We start from the raw sequence: 23,289 nt of genomic DNA on the forward strand, positions 1-23,289 counted from the left end.
AGGCAACTCAAGCTTTTTAAAGGCCAAGAATGGCTGCTGTTATCTGATCTCCACCTAAATGTTTTTTTTTTTTTCCCCAAGTAAAACCAGTGAATACATCAAAGTTTCTCAAAATGTTGCTCAAAATGTGATTGATAAATCTGGTTAAAGGAAAAGAAGAGCGCACCTCTCTGATCCGCGTTCTGACCTGCCATGACGCTGCGGCCTCAAGAAATCTCACTGTCACTGAAATTTCATTTGGGCTAATTTAGATAGCGTCTCTTTATAAAGGCACCACGCAGACAATTACCAAATCAACAAAGAAAAGGTCTGAACATGTAATCAGCACCATACAGATCACACAGAAAGCAGGTAGGATGAAAACTGCTTGCAATAAAGTAATTAAGTACTTTATCAGATTGAAAAGATTAATCATAACTCAAGCATTTATTTGAACTAAGCTGGATTAATCAATTTCCTTTTAATATTTTAGATTTGAGGTTGTTTTTCCATTAAAATATAGTTGTGCGACCTTTATGAATGAAAACATCCGGGCTCAACAAACTGAAAAATAGAGCACAATTTTTGATTGAATTTTGTAATATTTGTTTTATAAAGGTACACCCGCCGGTCAAAGCTTCTTCGACATTTGAAAGACCACAGTAGGCCAAGATGGATGGAAAAAAAAAAAAAAAAATCTAGTTTAATAAATAAAGTATTTTATCGTTCCCATCATTTTTTCAGCCGTGATGATTCTTACTTGTACCACTTAGGCATATACTATAATAAATCTCAATAAAAACAAATAAAAAGGAAAACATTTATAGTGTAACTTTGTGCTTAGAAACTAAAACATCCTTGTATAAAAATTAATGATAAAAATTCATGAATAACGTGATTTTAATACATACGTTATCCGACTTAAATCACAAGCGCCACTCTACTCTATGACTATGCATCTGGTGCCATCTTGTGGTTCAATCCCCTCATTACAATATCGAGAGTTTGTAGACTACACTAGTATGTATTTTGCTCCTACTTTTTTACTGACCAATATAAATCATGTATTACTGTGAAGAGAAAGGAAACAAACAAATCAAAAAATCTGAAATATGTGCCACACGGCATTGTGGAATCACCTTTTGTTGCAGAGCTTGTTAGAAAACCTTTGTGAACATCATCGTCCAAGCCTTAGATTCCCTCAGATTTCAGTTTTGACTGGCACACAGGCATAACATATGGATATGTGTCCATCTTCTAAACCTTATATGTCTCCATACATATAATAATATATGTCTCCATACATATATGGTTTAGAGGTATACATACATATGTATGCATACCATGGCAGCTCTGGCTGCATTTTTCCAGCTTCCACCAGACTTTCTATCCGTATCCTCTAACAGCTTTCCCAACACTTCTGAGAAAAAGCACTACCACAGCCTGACTCTGCCTTCACCATCACCCACCAGGTCAGTTTTCCACTGCATGTAATGTCTTGAGAAGGAGGGCAGAAAGTTCAAATATGCCAAATGACTTGTGACAAATCTGAGTCACAAAATTTAGTCACAAGTTGAGATAACTGCCAGGTCAACAGATTTCCCCATAAGATCCGTGGATATCTGTAATCCTCCAGTATTACCATTGGTTTCTTGGCTGTTTCTCTGATGAATAAAATATATACTTTATTAATCCCAGAGGGAAATTGGCATTTCTGTGTAACCTGTCCAAAATAACACGCAAGATTCTTCTCTCCTTTCACTGAATGTCTTGTTAGTTTAGATAGACTGCTACATCTTGATAGGTTTGCTGCTGTTTACACTTTCTTGGATGATGTATTGAACTGTTCGTTATGAGATGTTTAAATGTTATTTTTCAACTGAACTTTGCTGTAAATTTCCTCCATCTTATCTTGTGTGATCTTTTGACTCCATAATGCTGTTTGATCACATATTACTATAAATAAATGAAACTATTGAATCCACCAGTAAGTTTATTAGCATTTGATTTAAGACTGCAGGAATTCACCGGTTCCATTTCTGTAGCGTTAGAAAAGTGGTGGTTCTGAGGCGCCACCTCTTGGTGAAAAAAGAATGCGAGCATCAAGGTGTTGATAGTATGGCTGCTTCAGACCTGTTCTGAGATGCGCATTTATGACCAACGTAAGTAGTTCCCAGATTGTATCTCGTGCTCTTTTTGTTTTTTATAGGTGTGAGAGGAAATATTTGGGCTTTTTAAATATACTACTGTGTGTTTATTATTAGCATTGCAGATGAATGAACAGAATGGAAATCTGTTCTAAACATTTCCTTCCTGTTAATTGCACAATTTCTGAATCACAGAGGAAGCTCACAGTTTGTAAATTAACTCAACTAATTAATGTTTGTGCACTCTTCCCTCTTAAAGCTTCAAGTATTCTATTTGATTTATTTTCTTTTTTGCTTAGTGGGTTAATAAATGCAAATGTAAGCTGGGTATTTTATATCTTTTTACAAAATTTCTTCGCATTGTGTTTTAGGACTACACAAAACCACCATAAACAGCTATGTAAGCCACCTTAAAAGGCTTTTATTTAAGCGATTGTTCGCTCCGTTATTCTTCAATAGCTGGTGTGTGTGACGTGCGGAAGAGCCAATTCTTCCGAGTTTGATCTGATCTGAACATGTGGCCCAGAAACAGAAGCAGGTTAAGCAGCGGATTTTCTCACTTCCGCTTTGCTCCAGTGCTTAGATAGAGAGAGAAAACCCATGCGCGTAGAGAGAGAGAGAGAGATTGGGTGGGGGCAAGGAGGCGTATAGACACCCACCCTGAAAAAACTTGGCTTTTCATTTCTTATAAAAATATACTCGGAAGGCTGAGGGGCAAGATTGGTAAGAAATAGTCGCAGCAGACGTGAAAGGAAACAACCGAGGGTCTTGCCTCTGGGGTCATTTGTCAATGCTTTGTTTTCAAAAAAGTTAATGAAAAAAATCATGTCAATAAGTTTATGTAATTCGTCATCTTACACTTAAGTTTAGTGAACAACTGTAATTCTTGGCAGCTCCAGGAAAGCGGTTATGTAACACCTCCCACTGTAACTGCTCACTCCACTAATGGTATGGTCCAATTTGGGGGTGTTTGATGTGACCTGCAAGTATTAATTGGTCACGAATTCCTGATTTATACTGTCACATGGAAATTTATATTGAAAAACAGAACATTTAAATTATATACATATATGTTTGTTTCTTTTTTTCTGCGATATAATTCCAACTTTTATCATTTCAAATCAGTTAAATACCCCTCCACACATAGGCAGTACAAGACAAAACGAGGCGATTCATAATTTATGCCTTGTAGACAGGTAAATATCCCAAATAAGACATAACATTTTAATGAAATGTATTTTAAAATGGATTACACAAATTAGATACGTGATTTTGACTTTACATTTTTTTAAGATTCATTTTTTTAGTTCCTGTTCATCTGTGAAAGCTTAAAGTTCTAATTCAAGTTAAAGCCTTCTTTGATTTTAAGATATTATTTCTATACGGGTGCTGCAAAATATTTGTAAAAAAGATTAACAATAATTTTTAAAAGTTTGGATCTGACAGGTTGTGGTTGACGATTTCTTAGCCACAATGTTTTACTTTCTTTTTAGTGTATTCTGTCTTTGTGTGTCTCAATACAGAATAACTGGAAGTAATTTAATATAAGCAAGAACTATAATAATCTATGTCAATATAGCAAATAGCCTATGCTTTGTTACTGTTGACTTTCAAGCGACTTTATGTTAGAAATGTATTAATTTACTCAGATGTAATTATTTCATGTCAAGGATCTGTATTACAAATAAAATGATTTATAATGCCATGTTTTCTTGGCATTATTAATATCCAACCACATGAGCATAAATGTTGCTTTATTTTAGAAATAGATCTTTGCGTAGAGGGTACCCCTGACATAAAGGCTGGCAGACGGATCACACAACGGAAATAAGAAAGAGCAAGGAAGAGAGTGAGTCAATTGTGTAAACTTGTTGAATATGTGAAAATGTCATAATGAGACAGAAAACAAATGTCAAGTAGTTACTTATATTAATGTCTTCAAAAATCAAAATTGTACATAGATATATTTCCCCAGTAGAAGTTTCCTCTTCATTCAGTGTTCTTCCAGCCCATGGGTGCATTGTAGTGTAGAAAGTGAATCATAGTCATAGTGACAGCTTTAACCAACATCTTCACAAGGTCTTTGGCTTTTGTTCTGGGGTTGATTTGTAAATTTTAGAGCAAACCATGTTCATCGCTGAGACAGAAAACCTGTCTTGATCGATGTAATGGTTGGATTTCCCCGTCACTTGTGTATAACAAATGAATACTGCAACTTCAAGCATCGGGAAATTGGTCCCAAGGATGACCCGAACTTGTGAAGCACCATAATTCTTATCTTGACTGATTTCTCTTGATTTCAAAGAAGCAGTGTGTTTCAGGTGTGGGTATAATTAACTCAAAGGTGTCACTTAACCTATCAGAGGTTTCCAAACCCATGGAACCATTACTTGGGATCCCTCATTGCTTACCAAGATAGTAATCAATCTGAATTAAACTTCCGATTGTCTAGATAAATCTGACAAGTTTCTTACTATTTAATTGTGACATTTAGCAAATGGAAATAATCTTGGTAATTCTGAGCTGAAAAAAAAAAAAAAAAAAAAAAAAAAAATATATATATATATATATATATATATATATATATATATATATATATATATATATATATATATATATTTTTTTTTTTTTTATGAAACTTGAGACAGAAAAAAAGGTGAGTCTAACATCTTGTCTTTTTGACCAGAATCATTCTCCTTATGAGAAACATCTTTGTACCCGTTACAAGTTAACTGCTTTCAGGAATAAGTAGGTATGGAAGCTTACGTTGTGAAACTTGCCTCATATTTATATGAATAGTATATTAAAAACTATTTTCCAGAACACAGTCTTTTTGTTCTGACTTTTCTATAAACTTCTATAAACCAGAGTATATAATTTGTAAGTCATTTAACAGAAGTTTTATCTACTTTTTCTCAAGTGCAACACTATAATTTGGTGTTGCTTTAGACTGGTGCAAACAAATCCAAACATGCAACACATGTAATAAACAAAAATTAAGCATTTTATTTCCCAATCTGCACAGCACAGAGCACGGGGAAATCATTGCAGAAAAAACAGAATCTGATTAAATAAAACTTATTGAGACATCTGTTCCCTTCATGCAATAAAATAGCTAATTTCCAAAGAGGCAGAAGAAAGTTAGGGAAAAATAAAAAGACTGCTCAGAGATGTGTGTTAAAGATGTAACAGATTTTCACTTTTCAGAGCAAAGTTCCTGCCTGAAAGCTGGACATAAAGAAGGTTGTTGTTTGAAGAAGAAACTAATTACTAAACATGTTGATGCCTTAAAGTAAAAATCAGGACTTAGACAAAATACATTTCCAGTTATCATATCACATCATAGCTCTCAATTTATGTTCATTTATCATATGCTTTAATATGCTGAAATCAATTTGAAGCACCAAAATGTTCTTAATTTTATTTTAATGAACAATGAAATAAATTGAAGAGTAATTACAAATTACAAATCTTTTGAAGACAAACAGCACAGTCTAATGTATTTCAATTGCATTAGTCTGAGATTGAAATACATTAAAAAGTTAGTTTTTGCAGTTAAGCATAAGCCAGCATGAGCTACTTTCCAGTCACACAAAAGACTATTTTCTGGTTAGTGAACTTGAATGCAACATTGTTTTCTATCAGGATTTTAAATCTGTAGCCATATAGATATGGATTTAAATAGATAAATTCTAGATATGAGGGCAAAGTAGAACAAACAAAGGAGGTAAGAGGTGACAGAGACAAATTAGCAACCTGAAAATACAGGAATACATGAGGGAATTGTATTAGGACATCAAGTTACAAATAACGTCAAAGTGGTTAGGGAAGGGTTCGTAAAATGTTCACAACATGTAAACAAGGAGCTACTGGGAACTGATCTCGTAAACGGGGAATGAATTTGCACACTGGTGGCTTTATTGCAGGTCAGCTGAATGAAGCGTGTGTGGTGTTTACAGAATGAGGGACTTGAATTAATGAATTAAAAAAAAAAGGAAAGAAAAGAAAAGAAACAACAAAAGAACATGTTTTCTGCACTGAGAAATAGCTGTTAAAAGTGATAAGGTGTGTGAGTGACCCAGTTGGATGTCTGGTCTTTAGAGCGTTTAGCAGAGCTGTGGGTGGTGAAGAGGGATTTGAAAGCTTCAGACTTTTCCTCCATGTCTTGGATAGACCTCTTGGTGGCAGAAGCTGCCAAAGATTTGGAGACTTTTGTGGAGCTGGAGGCACCAGAAGGTCCAGCCACAGCTGGGAGGGAGGGAGACACAGCACCAGGGTGAGGCATGGCAAATAAAAGAGATATACACATGTAGACAAAATGATATTCAAAAAGGATTGGACTCATGAAAATTTAGCATAATCTAAGCAGCAATATTTATTACAAAATAAGTCTAAAATTGCCTTTACTCGTTTCTCAAAAGTACAAATTTATTTTTTTAAAAATCTGAAAAATTAAAAGTTTTGTTAGGTTTTCTACACAAACGTGTTTTAATTGAAGTTTAAAGTCATGAAGAAGACAAAACTTGATACCAGAAGGAGTATAATCAGTCAAAACCACGTGTTCACAATAAGCTGCTATTTCAAGGTAGGGAGATTTTTGCAGTGATACTGGAAGAATACTTCATTTGTAAGCATTGATTCAGTCTAAACATAAGCTCTGTCTCCAAGCCCTTCAGCTAAGTGTGTTCATCCACCTGATTGGCTGCTCTCATTTCCATTTTGTTGTGATTTCCTCCCAGCTACATCTATTGGTGGAGACTGGGCATCCTCTGTGGGTGAGAAAAAAATAATTATGACACAGAAACTCATTGTGTCCAATATAATAAAAGCACTGCTGTATTCAGGCACTAGTTTTGTTTAACACATGTTTTAAAGGGAGATAGAGATTCTTATAAGTGGAGAGAAGCCCTCTGGGAAAGGTTTTTGTGCAATAACAAGCAAAGCCAAATAAACCCATAAAAAGAGAAGAGCTGCAATCTGATTTATAATGAACAAAGATTGAAAACTGTGCAATTCTTGTGCTGTAATGATCAATGACTTTCAAAAAACAAAAGAACAAAAAGCTAGAGTTTTATGGAAAAGTTTTGATGGAAAAGTTTTTGTAGCTAGCTGCAATTGTTTTGCAGCTAGCTACTTGTTCTCTAGTCAGATAAGAGATTAACAGGAAACCACGCCAAGATTCAGAATGCAGAGTATGACCTGACTCATGTGAAGTCCCAGCTTTAGTTGAGCTGTTTAACATTTCTTTTATAGTCAAGAAAATCACAATCAAAATAGTTTTGAATGTAAATTAGTTGGACAAAAAAGTCCAAAGCTTTTTCCAAATACATAACTGTACAGAACCTTTTAGCTGTATGAGCTAAAATAAGAAGAAAAAAACCTCCATATGTGTAGTTAGACTTGTTCTCCCCGGTTACTTTACTGGGTACATAATTGTTTTGTCTACTCAAAAAGAAAATTAGCCAATAATATGCCAACAGGTCAGTGCATTTTGACATTCAGCTGTCATTCATCTGTGAAAGTTCAAACCAAGCATCAGCATGAAGAAAAAAGTGGCCTTTTCTTTCACACTGTCACCAGACAGGCTGATTTGAATATTTTACGAACTGTTGAACTTTAATTATTTTCATGGACACCAATCCCACAGTTTTAGAAAGCATGGTCCAAAAATATCCAGTTTGACAATGATCAGAATGTTAACATGTATTCCCAGTATTTCAGCAGTTTGTCTAAATTGTTGGCAGTAAACTTTAAATACACATCAACTTGTTTTTTCTTCAGCAGCTGAGTAGAGGTAGAGGAAATGGAGGCAGAGTTCTGAGGTTCAACCAATATAATTTCTGAGCTTTACTGCACAGCAAATTATTTCTTATTAAATTATAGCTTGCAATGTTGTACTGTTGTAATGAGGAACAAGAGAATCAATCACGCAGCTTAGGAAATGACGACATTGACTATGTCCCTTGGAAACTGCAAAATCCAAGTGTGTGGAGTACAGAATAAGCTCTGACTAGAAACTAGGGCTGGATAGTAATCCTAAAAACTTATCACAATTTTAATGTTTCATATCAGGCATTATCAATAACTGCAGATTAGTCTTTTGTTATCTGAAATACTGCCATTCTGATGGTGTGACCTGTCCTGTTTCATCCATAGTTTTCACTCCACACCATAGCTTAGTACTGGAAATACTAACAGGTCTACTTGACATGTAATTCCCCCTTAAGATCAATAAAGTATTTTGGATTTGAATTTAGATTGAACAGTAATGAATCTATTCCATGGAGTAAACCAAAATGTTCTAATCTTGGCTGTTGGAACATACAGTCAGAGTTTTACATATGCCCCTGCTCTGACACTTCTGATTTAAATAAACAGGTGTTGAACAGGGTTTTGTAGACCTAATGGTGAGTTTGTATGGCTCATTAAGTAATTCTTTAGAATCAGGGCTACTGAGGACAAGGGTAGACATTTTTAGAATAAACAAATTGTATATTCAGTCAGGTTGTGGGGTCAAGATAATCTATAAGTCTCATCAGGCTTAAAGAGAACTTGGTGATAGACAGGTCGCACCATTCAAAGTGATATCCAAATCACAGGGAAGGTTTTACAAGTTGTATAATTTTAATTAAGCAAATACATTTCTGAATAACATAATGTCTCATTTGGGCTTTAAACAGACCTTTGGATTCAGGGGGTGCAGAGACAGTTTCAACTGCCTTGCTCTTCTTTGATTTCTGTAAAAAAGATAGGACAGGTTATGATCATAAAATAAATTAATTATCCCTAAACACTATAAGCCTGTTGCAATAATCAATCAATTAATTACATAATAAATTAAAATCAGCTCCACAATGTCCATTCTGAGACATCATATTAACCATTTAATTAATGGCTTTGGTTGTGTTTTATCTATTTTATTGGTCTTTGTGAAGGCAAACTTGCATTATTATGCCATTATTAACATATTGTCCAATAATTTTTATTATTATGACAGGTCAAGGTGTATAGTTGCATGATTATGTAGCGATCAGTATGTTAGTTGAAAATGGATTTAATACAACGTTATAATTTATCTCAATACTTTATGGAGTGATTTATAATACAGTAAAATGTGTTATCATGACAAGCCTACCAATATGGTCAGAAAAAACTCCAATGCATCTTCATAAACTTTAACGATAAAATTCACCTTGGTTTTTGCTTTGACTCGTTTCTCCTCCATCTTCTCCTTCAGCTTCTGGACCTCCTCTTTTGTGCCATTAAGCACAACTATGTCTTCATCTTTAAAAGGATCCCCACACTGAAATGCAAAGAAACAATTTAACACAATTAACATAAAAAGGAAAAAAAAGACAACAGAAAATCACAAGATGGATCATCTAATTAGATAAAATACTGAAATCGTCGACTAACGTAAAGGATTAAAATAGTCCCAATCGAGAACCTATAACTGTTGTAATGAGCAGTTGAGCTCAAAATTATTTATACCTCTAAAATTTTAAATGATCATCATTCAACAAAACATTTTCAATTAAATGGAACTGAACCGATTATATGTTGAATACACCCGGAAAACATGTAAATAGCCTCCCATATATATAAAAAATATTGATAAATACTTTAAATACTTATTGTACAATACTTCAATGATAAACTAATTTCTTAAACATTTTTTGAAAACATGCATATAGTGGTGGTTTTTGAAATGGGCAGTTGCAGTTGTAAGAAAGGGGTGGGGCACCCAGTAGCTAGAAAATAAAATATATCTTATCTGTCAGTTGTCCCCTGAACAAGTTTGATACTGCTTGTGTCCATGTGTACTATTTCGCATTGAGATCTAGGATACTACATTACTTATTATCAGAGTGTGATTGATCTGAAAAAAATATTGTAATGACAGCACAAAAAAGCCATTATGCTGAATTTAACAGAAACCAGAAAATAAGTTTGTCTACTGAATGAACTGCATTTGCTTTAGCGAAAAACTACAAGTGTCTTAATATTTTAATATTTTTCACAGTACAGACACAATTCACAAGGGCACATTTGATTCATATACTAGTCCAATGGTATGTATGTCTTCCAGGGTTAAATGAGTTCGAGAAGCACATTCAACAAGTAGTCCTGCTTTGTCTTGCAAATTAATTATTTGTTTAGGATAATTGATGGAAATCTGCAACAAAATCTGTGGGAGACGTGTGGCACTGATTAGATAGACAAATGACGCAAATAGTAAAATATGGGAGGCTATTTTCACGTTTTCAGGGTGTAGTCAGTTTACGTTTAAGTGTGTTATGTTTATGACGTAACACACTTAAATGTCAGTCATATGCACACCCCTTCAATAAAGTGTGACTATAAAATCTAATAAAACACTATAAACAACACTGTACATGCTTTGCATAATATAGTGACACAACAATAATGAAGCTTTAGTTACATAGTTCTCAGGCCTTGCTGCCATTACTATGGCTAGCAAATGTAATTTCTGCTTAGACCTCTTTTGGAAACAAATTTGTATCCAATTTTATATGACAAACAAAAATATGCTACACTTAAAAGTATTTTCAGAGATTAAAAATCCTTCATGTGTACATGTCTGTACCACAAGAATAGAACAAGTAAAATGGCTTCCTTGTAATAAAAAGGAAATCACACCCACAAATATTAAAAGGGGAACAACCAGCACAGGATCTATTGTGTGATCATACCCCACTGTGGGTGTGGACTCTGGCCATGTGCTCTATCCAACAGAAGAGGGATAAACACAGAAGCTGACCAAGCAGCAAACAACCCCTGTGCATGTTGCTCTGAAGTCATTAATTCTCATGCTGCCAGTACCACAGAAGGCAGGCCACTGGGAATCGAAGCACTTTAACATCAGATCAACAAATAGAGCAAGTAGGAACCTGTTAGAGTTGAACATCTGCAGGAAGGAGAACAAGGGGGCTGGTATTTACCAGGAAGAGCTGTGTGGATGATTCATTACCTATGACCTAATTACACATGGAGGGACAAAGAGAAAGGGGGCAGATAAAACAGGTTGAGGTAAAACAGAGAAAAATGAAGGGAGAGAAAGAGAAACACAGCAACCACAAGCGAGAAGGAAGCCGTATGATGTGGGAGGAGAGAGGAAAAAAACTGTAGTGTGCAATGAGTCAGTCTGTTCCTGTATGTCACTTGTGTAATTCTGTGTTACTGCTGGTAACCAGGGAAGGATGAACCTTTTCTCACAGGGATATGAGGAGGAGCCACCTAATCAGCAATGAGTACAACTCGAGCATAACACACACAGCTGGCTTTATGAGACACTGGCGCTCAGAGGACTCAGCCCCCGCCAGAGCACAACAAAGCAATCTTTACAACCAAATATAGCTCTGAAGTAGTGTACATATTTCTGCTGCTGTTCTTCTTGATGGAGCTAGTGGAGAGGACTACTCTGTGCGGGATGTAGTTTGACAGCTCTGAAGAGCATTGAAGCTTGAGAGGATTGAAGATTTAAAGGGTTATTTCTTCATAGACACAACAGACTGAACTGCCAACTGAAGGTAAATTAGCATGTTTTTGACACAAATGATTTAAGAGTTTGATATACACAGCATAGAAATAATTGAGGTAAAAGTGTGAAGGAAGTGCAACAATTGACTTGTAAAGTTTACGCAGTTCATACGTATTTGTCCCTTAATGTTTTCTGCTGTTTTATGTTGATGTTTCTGATATCTAAGAAAAGAACACCTATGTAAATACTAAATTTAGTTTTCAAATTTTTTTATTCGCCCTGAATAAAAAGCTATTAAAAGCCAACATAGCATAGAAAAAAAAAAGAAGAGAATAAACCCTCAACGTATTAACTACTTCTCGTAATAGCTGTCCTCAAGTGTTTTGAATATGTGGAAAATAGAGTTTTATTTTTTGGCCCACTCTTCTTTGCATTATTCCAATTGCACACAAATAGGAAAGGTTTTGATACAAACCAAATTAAAGTTATGACACATAGTCTTAATTGGATTTAAACCTGGACTTTGACTGGGCCACTCTAAAAAACTTCCAAATTGTTTATTTTTAAGGACTTCAGAAGTGAATATTGTGGATCACTGTTCTGCTATATGACTCAAGTATGCATGAGTTTAAAGTCATAAACTGAGAACTGGAAAGTGTCCCACAGGGTTTTCTGGTAGAGAACAGAACTCACCATGCTTTCATTTACAGAAACTCCTCTGCTTTCTTAAAGCAGCAAAGCAGATCCTGACCACAATATCAACCCTGTGTTTGACTTTCAGTATGATGCTCTTTTTCTCAAACGTCACCATATATCTTCCTGAAAAATGTTCTTTTTATCTCAGTCCACAAAATACTTTCCTTATGATCGTAGCAATTAAAACATGTATATTTGGGGAAATGGGACAAGGGACCTTGTTTTCTTTTTGGTCAGCAGTGTTTTTATTTATTTATTTATTCAGTCTGATTTTTCCCGTTAAAGCCATTTTAGTCCAGTTATATTTTTATTTTTGAAACATGACCGCTGATTCTTTCTGAGGCAAGTTAGGGCTCAGATGTTTATGATTGAGGAAGCAATTATTTTTATATTAGAGATTAGAGATTTTACATGATTTGAAAGTTTATTAAATCATTCTTGTTTTCTTGTTTCGAGACAAAGCAAAAACAAAAAAAATTTTTTGTAAAAAGTACTGTACTCAATCTGAGGGCGGGAAAAAAGATGTAAGGCATTTCCTATACAAGTATCTGCTGTTTCTTTTATCAAAGCCACAGACCAACATGGCCACTGAGGAAAAGTATTTCAATAGAAGACTATAAATCCACATATTTCCTCAGCGTATCACTTTCCTCTGGGAATTCTGCCTTTTTTGTTCTGCGTGGAATTCAACAAAACATGCTTTTTTCTTTTCTTATCTTAATTTTTTCTAGTACATCATGACTGATCATAAAAGAGCAAAAAAATATCTTTGCTTGTTGAGGCAAAGGTTTTATACCATTTTTTTAACCTGAGGTATGTAAAAACAACTCTGTCAATGAGCTGGAGCATCCATGGTAAACCATTCCCCCATTTATGTTAAGTTTTTTTTTCCCTCTAAGCTTTGTTTAGGCAAGTCTGTAAAAGAAACAAGAAAGATAGAAAATGTTCCAATATATGTCACAACAGCTTACTGAATAATAGTTGCATAAAATACATTTGTGGAACTTTTTTTGTTCTTTCTTTGAATGATCAGTGCAAAGAATTATTTGCACCCTCATAGGGCACCACAAAATTTCACAATGACTGACAACAGCTTCTATATACATTTCTAATGATTACAAGCTAACCAATGCAAAAACATTGAAGCGTACACAGAAGTAAAGTTTTCATTTAAATCCACACCGTTTTTCCACAACAACTAAAAAAACTTGACAGATCCACAAAAAAGAAGGGCATGGAAGTAAGAGTCATTAAGAGTTTGCTCAAATATTAAAAGTAATGAAATGTTTATTATTTAAGTGTTCAAAATTATATATTATAGCCACTACTATAAATAAAAACTAGCTGCATGATGTAATAAAACTACCAATTCATGTGTTACCAAGAGTTTAGCGTACCAAAACTACAGACATCAGTGTTAAAAGCAACTAAGCCACAGCTTTTAACTGTGGCTTAGTTGCACCTAAGCCACAGATGCAACTATGGTTTAGGGTGAAGAGTTTTGTAATAAGAATATTTTAGGTTTGATTCTAACTGCTCACGCCACATAATAATGTGCTTCTTGGCATGGCACTAAACCCAAAGTGGTCTACTGTTCTGTATGTCGGTACATGATTGTGAGCGTGCTTGTTAGTGTTACTGGGTAAATGTGGATATAGGGTAAAAATGCTTTCCATGGTTGATATGATTAGAGAAGTCCTATATACATTTATTATATTAGTTATTTGCAGTGTATTATCATTTAAGGGAATGCACCCTATGCCAGAGACTTTATTTAAGAAAGTAGCTCTTCTTCATTAAAGTGAATGTTTTTCAAGGTTTAAGGGATCAATGCAAAGCCTTTTTATATAGGAAGAATTCTTGTGGTCGAGACTTACAAAAGGAAGCATAAAAACATGTTTTATAACAGAAAAAGTAGCTGCTTCATAATTTTTTTCTTCTGTTTCACATTTAAGCACAACTTACAATATTTGTTTGTGTAGTTATTGATTAGTTTAATTAACATAATGGTATGCAAAATGTATGATACTGTACTGTTGACCAGACTCTTTTACAGTCTGAAAAAGAAACTGGTTAATAAGCAGTTTATATGTTATATGTCAGATATCCTCTTTTAGGGGCTAACTTCTTAAAAACTGGCTTCATCAGTAAGATGTGACCTACATGTTTAACCTTATTTGATATTCCCAAATGAGAGATCTGTCTGGAACTAACCAATCTGGGTTTCTTCGTAGGAAAAAGCTGTGGTGGTGCTGAAATACAAGAGCAAAACAAGGCTATTATGCACCAGCTCGGAGGAAGAAAATGTAGCTTCCTGTTCTCCCTGGGGGTTGTGACGTGTTCAATAATTTATTGGCTGAGTAGAACTAAACTAGTGGGAACGCCTACAAGCAGCAGACCTTTCATCACTGAAAGTAAGCCCAACCTGGCTGGCACTGAGAAAAGAGAAAATTACTGTCAGGTATGTATTTTCTATAACTGATAAAGTGCACAACAGCTTTAACATTCAATTTCATTTTTTCAAGGTAATAGTTAAAAATTTACAGACAACTGATAACATTTCAGCAGTACTTTGTTTATTGCTTTGCCCTGTCTTGGCACCAGTATATATAACAATCGCATATGTCTGATAAAGGTGATAAAAGAAATAAATAATTAAAAAATGAGCAATACAATGAACACAATAAAACAAAAAATTCTGATCCACAGAACGGGAAACAGATCAACAAGTTGGCACTACCCAAAAATGTGAGTGTACATTTTAAATAACTGAAGTGTTAAAAAAAATAATACCACCTCTATAAAGAAAGTGAATTAATATGTATTTCTTCTTTCCACAGGTGGGAAATTATATTCACAGTACCAACCTGCAATGTTCAAATTTGTCTAAAGAACTACACTTTATCAACACAACTTTGAGTCGTGAAGAAGAGAACTATCCTCTGGCTTTCATTGTCACTATTCACAAAGAGCTAGATATTTTTGTTCGCATGCTTCGAGCTATCTACATGCCTCAAAATGTTTACTGCATACATGTGGATGCCAATGCTTCACATGAGTACAAGGAAGCCGTACAAAAGCTTGTCAGTTGCTTTGATAACGTGTTCCTCTCCAGTCGCAGTGAAAAAGTGACATATGCAGGATTTTCACGCCTGCAAGCTGACTTGAACTGCATGAAGGATCTCACTGCCTCTCCAATAGCTTGGAGGAAAGTAATAAATTTGTGTGGACAAGATTTCCCAGTCATGAGCAACCTGGAACTGGTGCAGTATATGCAAAGCACTGAATGGAGGGACAAAAACATGACACCTGGAATCAAACAGCCAGCCACTATGAAGCACAGAACACAATTTCAGCACCATGAGATTGTGGGGTCACATGTTGCCCTAAGGCTGCCAAGACACAAAAAACCTCCTCCTCCTCATAACTTGAAAATGTATTTTGGAACAGCATACTATGCTCTCACAAGAGATTTTGTGGACTTTGTTCTGAAGAACCAAATAGCCCATGACTTCCTGGAGTGGTCCAAAGACACATTTAGTCCAGACGAGCACTACTTTGTGACACTCAACCACATAAAAGGTAATCTGATTGTTGCAAACAGACACACAATCTAATCCAATTGGACAAATCTAAGGAGTTTAACTGACATGAGTTTAAAATGCTGAGAGGGATGACCCACCAGGAAACTCAAGAAATGCCAAACAGTTCAGCAGTATCAAACAGCTTATGTTCACATAATGTGAGACAGCATTACATCATTAATTGTTAGCTTTTTGTAAAATTTTGAATGCTACATCAACTAAATAAAGAGCCAAGCAAAAGAATATTTCATCCTGGCATTTCATTTGTGTCCAAAGACACAAATGAAATGAGTCTTTGCAAAAAAATTAAAATAAAAGAATAAATATATACAACAAACAGCAGACTTGCCTATTTAATAATGTAGTATCACATACATCAGAGATGCAGATATTATCCGGCCGGAGCCAGCATATAAGCGACTTAATCCTCATTATAGTCTGTCATGATTGTTAATTGGTCTTCCTAAAGACCAATTATCCTGACAGTTCCGATCACTCAGCATACTGAGTGATCCAAACTAGTGTCTGACCACAGGAGCATGGGATGGACTCTAACAAAACAGATTTGTATTATGAATTGTTCAATTGGAAAGGAAGTGCTGCACACAAGTGTTTTATACTGACACAGAACTGGAAACCTAACATCACCTCATTATTAAACTACGCAATTAATAACTGCTAGAGGATAAACCATCAAAATTTATAGTAAGAATGTATATATATTTGTATATCCACATCTTACACCTTTGTCCCTAGTGGGGTCGGGAGGGGTGCTGGTCCCTATCTCCAGCTAACGTTCCGGGTGAGAAGCGGGGTACACCCTGGACAGGTTGCTAGTCTGTCGCAGGGAAACACAGAGACAGACATGACAAACAACCATGCACACAGACTCTCACACCTTGGGAGAATTTAGAAAGACCAATTGACCTGACAGTCATATTTTTGGACTGTGAGAGGAAGCCAGAGTACCTGGAGAGAACAACCATAATGGACTATAGTGAGGATTAAGTCGTTTATATGCTGGCTCTGGCCGGGTAACAACTTCAAATATGTAAGCTATGCTCCACTGTCAGCGAACATGTTTACGCCTGTGCACTTCTTCTTTTTATGGCGGTTGGCAGAATACTGAGAACACTGAAGCTATTGCACCCTCTCTTGCACATCCAGGACATTTTCAGGCCGTTTGTCCGTTCAGACTGCAGAACACATACAGGTCACATATGTGTGAAAGTGTGAACAGCCCTGGCAAAAGAATTCGATTTGACAATCAGGTCACTTCAGGCTGTAGTGTGAATGCAGCCTTAGAACACAACAGTCTGTCAATGACCATCAATGATGTTATTTAATTGTAACTAATCCCGCCACGTGCACTGGGACCAGGGGGCACATGGGCACAGAGCTGGCTTTCCTGATGAGCTCATCCATTTCTTCTCTGCTGTAGATAAGCTGCTGTTCCAATATGCTACACAAACAGAGAACTCCTAAAACTAGGGTGTGCGTTTGCTTTTCAATATTTTTTACAAGCATGTATGACACAATTTGATTCACTTCTGCACAAAAGACTTTAAAAAAGGTTTTTCCTGGAAGTTGTGATGCTGTGACTGTTGCTGTTGACAGAAAACAGTTAATTAATTCCATTACTTGTCAGGAAGAAGATTACCTTTGAGAAATCAGACTTCCTTTTAGTCATACATGCATCACATCACACTTCTCTAAGAGTGCAGAGAAATTTAACTGTCTTGGAAATATTTGTGCAATCAGAACTATGACTGCATGACAAGCAGTGAAAAAAACAAGTGAAATCCTCATAGGATGTCTTATTGAAATTCTTTTTTGGTTAAATATTTTAAATATTTTAGTTTTTAAACTTACAAGTGAAAACATATTTTCTACTGTCAGATGAAACTTTAAACTTTAAATCTAAAAATTGTCAGTTAATGATCAATAATTTATTACGTTGACATTTATTTAGAGTTATATTTTATTTCTAAAAACCTATTTAGATACAAAAGTACAGAGTAAATTATATTTAAATTTTCTTACTTTCTTAAGAGTGATAACAAATATGCTACATTTTTTCTTTTTAAATTTTTTTTAACAGAAAGTTAATTTTTTTTCTGAGATAATGTATGAATATAAACGAAAGCTTTAATGTAAAGGTTCATGTTTTTTCTCATGTCTGTAAACACACTTCTGTAATTTTGGTACAGCTGTTCATGTTCATATTGTCATGTTGCATGTAGAAGCTCCAGGCAGTCGTATTGATGGAGGTTGGGAAGGAGCTATTCGGGCAATCAAGTGGAGGGACCAAGAAGGAAAGGCACATGATGGTTGCAAAGGTATGAGACTGTAAAATTATGCTGGTTAACCGCTGGTTTACAGCACTGGGTGTGAAACTTTAAAAAAATATATGTACAGTTCAGATTTTTCTTTAAATGCTTTTTTTCCTTTTTTTTCCAGGGCATTATGTACGGAACATCTGTGTCTATGGGATAGAAGACATTCCATGGATCATCGAGAAGAAGTCCATGTTCGCCAATAAGTTTGAGATTAATACATTTCCAGAGGCACTAGATTGTTTGGAGCAGTGGCACAGAAACAAAGTCCTGAACCAAGCAACTGTTCCTATAAATCCATCATGGCTGCGATGATCCCACAATAACTCAATTAACTTCTGACACAGAAGTGTTGAAATCGCTGCTGACATCAATATGCTAAAGAATCTATAGAGTCTCCCAAGCTGTCTATGTAAAAATGTGAATCCAGTGCCCTGAGTTGTGAAAGCAGCATAACTGCACTATTTATTGAACTCTTCCTTTCCTGTGATTATGTATCGTCTACCCCAATTAGACATTTTTGTAAAACAAAATGTTGGAAAAAGAGTGAATTATTTATTTAAAACCATAGTTTCATTTTATGTACAGCTTAAAAAGGGATTTTTTATAAACTAATTTATTGTTTTAATATTAAACATAATATGTAAAAAATAAAGACAATGTGAAAACAAATGTTCACCTTCTAAAATAATTTGTTTCCTCTGTTAAATGAGTTCATTGACTATTGCTACATTTGTTTCTGTGATGTAAGGTAAGCACTAGATTATTATTAAAAAGTGAAAGGCAAACACCTCTGAAAGTCTTACCATGAAACCAAAAGATCAAACACAGCTGTAGGATCATACTGAGATCAATTATACCTTCATATGACAAAGAATTATTTAGGTGTTGTGCTGCTCCAAGACATAAATACTGAGATATCAAGCAAAACCAACAGGTATTAGCCATTCATGACAATGAAATAATAAAAAATCAGACATAAATCTGAGAAATGGTGCTATTTTTCTTATATATTCAGACCTGAAAATCAAATACTCCACTCCTAAAGTCCAAATGGAAAAACTCTTCAACATAACTTCAAACTGAAAATGAACAGAAATGCGTGTCAAACGTTTTTAGCTAACATTCAACATTTTCTCGCATTCTCCAAATTTCCCAGCAAGCATTTTAACGAGTTCCTCCATGGAACGCAAAAGCACATCTAAAAATAAATCCCTTGCAGTCAGCCAGCATGATAGCCCCAAAAGATAATGTGTCACAAACCCATACAAGCTGAAGTCCCAGCTTGTATCAGGGTCAGTTTCTCATGAGAAAGACAGTTATTTTTGGTAGTTTAACCTTATTTTGACTAACTCAAAATAGCTATGGTCTAACTGCCTTCAACTTACTTTTACTTCAACAGAGACACCAAAAGAGATCAGCTTATATCAACTGCCTTATTCCTAAAAATAGCCTAACCTAGAGAAATTGTTACCACAACCTTGAAGTTATGTCAAACTAACTTCAAAGCTGACATAAAAGGTCAAAACCTAAAATAACTTCTAATTCCATTGCTGAGAGATTCCCATATGGCTACAATTAGGTTAAAAAGGAAATCCAAAAGTCAAACTGAACGTGAACAATGCATCTACAAAACATTGTAGATGCATGGGAAACAACCAGTACATCTCTATATTATTTGCTGGGTCATTGCGCCACATTTAGTAGCAAACACTCCAATTGTCATTTTCTGCACAACATCACATGTGGATTCATCTTTTTAAGAAAATCTGTCTGCAAATCATACTACAAGAAGTCTGGTCTTTAACTCGACCATTGTAACACCTTGATCAATGTTATTTTCAGTAATTCTGTTGTGGATTTGAGCCACATACGATTATGAGCCACATACGATCAACAGTGAGCCAGGGGCCACTGACATTTCACTGACTGAATAGTTATGTGAAATCACAAAAAGACATGAAAAATACTTGTAAGTAGCAAAAAGGGACGATAATAAAGTATATATATATATATATATATATATATATATATAATATATATATATATATATATATATATATATATATAAAAAAAATTCCCTTCTCACCCACCGCGGGTGGTTCTTATCCTCTGAGCTCGGGTCCTCTACCAGAGGCCTGGGAGCTTGAGGGTTCTGCGCAGTATCTTGGCTGTGCCAAGGACTGCACATTTCTGGACTGAGATGTCTGATGTTGTTCCCATTTTCGTCTTGTTCCAGTAGCCCATTTGTCATCAATTAAAAAAAAAACAAAAAAAAAACTATATATATATATATATATATATATATATATATATATATATATATATATATATATATATATATATAGTTTTTTTTTTTGTTTTTTTTTAATGCTTACCTTATGGCAGATCTCAGTCTTTATCTCCTTGAGGGCCCTGTCTGAAAACACACAACCACAGGTCTGCAAGTAGCAGAACCTAAAAGGAGAACAAATAAAGCATAAGTGCTTTCTCAGTTTTCTTCCTAGTTTCTCAAGTATCTAATGGTTAGTTCATGAACAAAGTAAACTTGTATTTAGTTTATGTTGACAGATGCACCTTATAGCAGAGAAAAACATTTTAAAAATCAAGAATATAATTCTGTTTGACTTTCAACATATTAAAAGTATTCCTCACTTTAGTGATGGTAAAGTTAAAATTATACAGTTTTTTGAACTTTAAAAACTTTATAGTTTGGCCAGTACTTTTAAAAATCCGGTAATAAAAATCACGACATGTCGGAATTCCCAAGGTACCAGAAAACAGCACCTGTCTATGAAGCATAATGAGTACATATAAAACAAAGAGTTGCGACAGAATTTCTAAAGGACACAAATGTTTAGCATACATTAATTACATCTGTAACAGGAACATACTCCAGATTAGAGACGTGGCAATACACTAATCTCACAATACAATATGTGATATTCTGATCACAAAATAATATATATCACAATATTCATCAAACAATACGATTTAATAAGATTCATTACATTTTAAGATTTTAGTGACATTTTGTGACTTTTCCACAGACTTGGATTGACTATTTGATGGTGTAATACTGGTGTAACAATATTGTTTTGGTTATATATTTGTTATACATTTACTTTGTTTAAATATTAATTCTGTGGCTTTGTGTATTTGATTATGCAAAAAATTAACCTTTTCTGTTTTATTCACTTATATTAGATTATGTAATTTATCTAATTCATTATTTAAATAATTGTGGCTGGTTGTTTCATTACATGTCATTTTTAATGTACATGAGCAATTGCACAAAAAATGGCATGTCATAGCTGTCATCTAATATATGTGGATTAGACATAAAACTCAAAGTAGGACTTAATGTATTGATACTCATGGATCAAAAAAAATCGTTATTTTCTGAGGAAAAAAATATTGATGAATATGGTAGAATCTATAAAATTACGCATTACCCTAGATAATATACTTTGAACCTATGTGAAAACAGTTTGTGGCATTTTTTCAGCTTTTTATTATGCAATCTTAGTTTTGAGGCAAGAAAATACTATTTATTACCTGTGCTTTCCATTCATCTCTAGGCCAACAACGGGACAGATGAACATGCCACAGTGGATGTCCTCATATCTGTCTCCTTTTGTATTTCTCCTCTCTCCCTCCCATTCAGGATTATCTGTGAGGTTGAGCTCCTTTATATCCTTTAAGGACAGAAACATTCCAGAAAGGTTATAAAATAAACAGATGCAGTCACTTGAGCTTAAGCTCATGTACATCAAAATTCATTTTTTTTCACTTAATAAATATACCTTAATTCCACGAATATGCGTAACAGCCTCAGCGTTTGGTCTTTCAGCAGATTTATCCAGGAGGTATTCAATGATAGCATCTTTGTTATAAAGTCTGGAAAACAACATCGTCAAATATTTCAAGTCGTGTAAATAGATTAATTTAAGGATTCAAAGTAAAACTGCATGGCCCGATCTTATGGGCCATGTAATAATAAATAATAACATTTTTATTTTATTTTTTTTGTTGATACAACATCTTACCTGCCCAGCTCACATGAAACGATGGGTCGCCTGAGTTTCTCTTGGCTCAAGGCGCAGTACTTCCACTTGGCAGCGAGTTCAGCATTCTTGTCAACCTTCAGTAATCAGAAAGGCTATTACTTTAAGTAACTAGTCTTGTCTTTGGTTCGTTAATAATACAAATACGTGTCTTCAGAGAAAAACTTTACGTAATTTCTACTAACTCTGTGAGTACAAATATGTCTACAAGGAAAAAAAATGTCTCTAAAATTAGGCAAAACAACAAATAACTAACATGCGTATAACAAGTTTAGCTGTTAGCATTAGCGAGCCACTGACTGCTTTCGTCAACGGCTTTACCTAAACATAACCCAATTTTAAACGAAATATAAAGAAACACTCACAAACCTTTTCAACTTTTTTTGGTCCTTTCACCAACTCATGTCTTTTTGGAATCGTACCACCATCACATCCCATCTTGAAAACTGACGTTTAGCTAAACTGCAGCTGTTAGCAAACACGGACAAAGCTGAAGTAAAGCTAACAGGAAGTTCTCGTGTTGTAAACAAACAAGGAGAGAACTTCAAATCTCGCGATAGGTGAGATTTATTTAATATCGCCCCTTAGTGGTACTAAATGTATAAATCGTCACAATTTCCCGGATTTTTTGTCTTTGTTGCAATTAGTGCGAAAGAACTGGCTTGCATACGAAAGACACAACAACCACCCACTAAAAATGGACACAAAAATGGCATTTTAACTGTTCACTGTAGAGAACACGATCTTATAAAATGGATATCTAATTTTTAAGTTCTACAGATGCTTGTTTGCTCCTTCGCCACAGTGTGGCACTCTTATTTCAATTATGAGTTCATTTGAAAAGCTATTATAATGGAGAGGTCTTTATGTGTTTTCAAATGCTTTATATTTCCAAAGTGTGAAATAAGAGTACATATACTGCGGTTATTATTGGCGGTATTAATGAATATTATATTGCGTTTTGCACCGAAAAGAAAA

The 23,289-nt window shown here is 34.8% G+C and overlaps 2 protein-coding genes across 3 annotated transcripts; one reads left to right on the forward strand and one right to left on the reverse strand.

The window, feature by feature from the left end:
* The first annotated feature begins 2,087 nt into the window (after positions 1–2,087).
* Positions 2,088–19,376, forward strand: gcnt7 (glucosaminyl (N-acetyl) transferase family member 7). 2 transcript variants are annotated; one of them, XM_055027052.1, is made up of 6 exons: positions 2,088–2,141; positions 14,559–14,785; positions 15,034–15,072; positions 15,165–15,906; positions 18,152–18,247; positions 18,369–19,376. In XM_055027052.1, the coding sequence occupies exons 1-6, from the start codon at positions 2,123–2,125 to the stop codon at positions 18,557–18,559; spliced, it is 1,314 nt and encodes a 437-aa protein (XP_054883027.1). In that variant the 5' UTR covers positions 2,088–2,122; the 3' UTR covers positions 18,560–19,376. The 2 variants fall into 2 exon arrangements, with proteins under 2 accessions (XP_054883027.1, XP_054883028.1); XM_055027053.1 differs by lacking the exon at positions 2,088–2,141 and adding an exon at positions 11,380–11,677.
* rtf2 (replication termination factor 2) lies at positions 5,110–22,823 on the reverse strand. The gene is made up of 9 exons (XM_055027054.1): positions 22,681–22,823; positions 22,294–22,388; positions 22,051–22,144; positions 21,803–21,942; positions 20,623–20,701; positions 9,319–9,429; positions 8,809–8,863; positions 6,821–6,895; positions 5,110–6,374 (listed from the first exon to the last, which is right to left on the reverse strand). The coding sequence occupies exons 1-9, from the start codon at positions 22,747–22,749 to the stop codon at positions 6,178–6,180; spliced, it is 915 nt and encodes a 304-aa protein (XP_054883029.1). The 5' UTR covers positions 22,750–22,823; the 3' UTR covers positions 5,110–6,177.
* Positions 22,824–23,289: the final 466 nt, after the last annotated feature.

The sequence above is a fragment of the Poeciliopsis prolifica genome, unplaced genomic scaffold, assembly GCF_027474105.1.
Source record: "Poeciliopsis prolifica strain line A6 unplaced genomic scaffold, Auburn_PproV2 SCAFFOLD003, whole genome shotgun sequence".
In the NCBI taxonomy this organism is placed as follows: domain Eukaryota; kingdom Metazoa; phylum Chordata; class Actinopteri; order Cyprinodontiformes; family Poeciliidae; genus Poeciliopsis; species Poeciliopsis prolifica.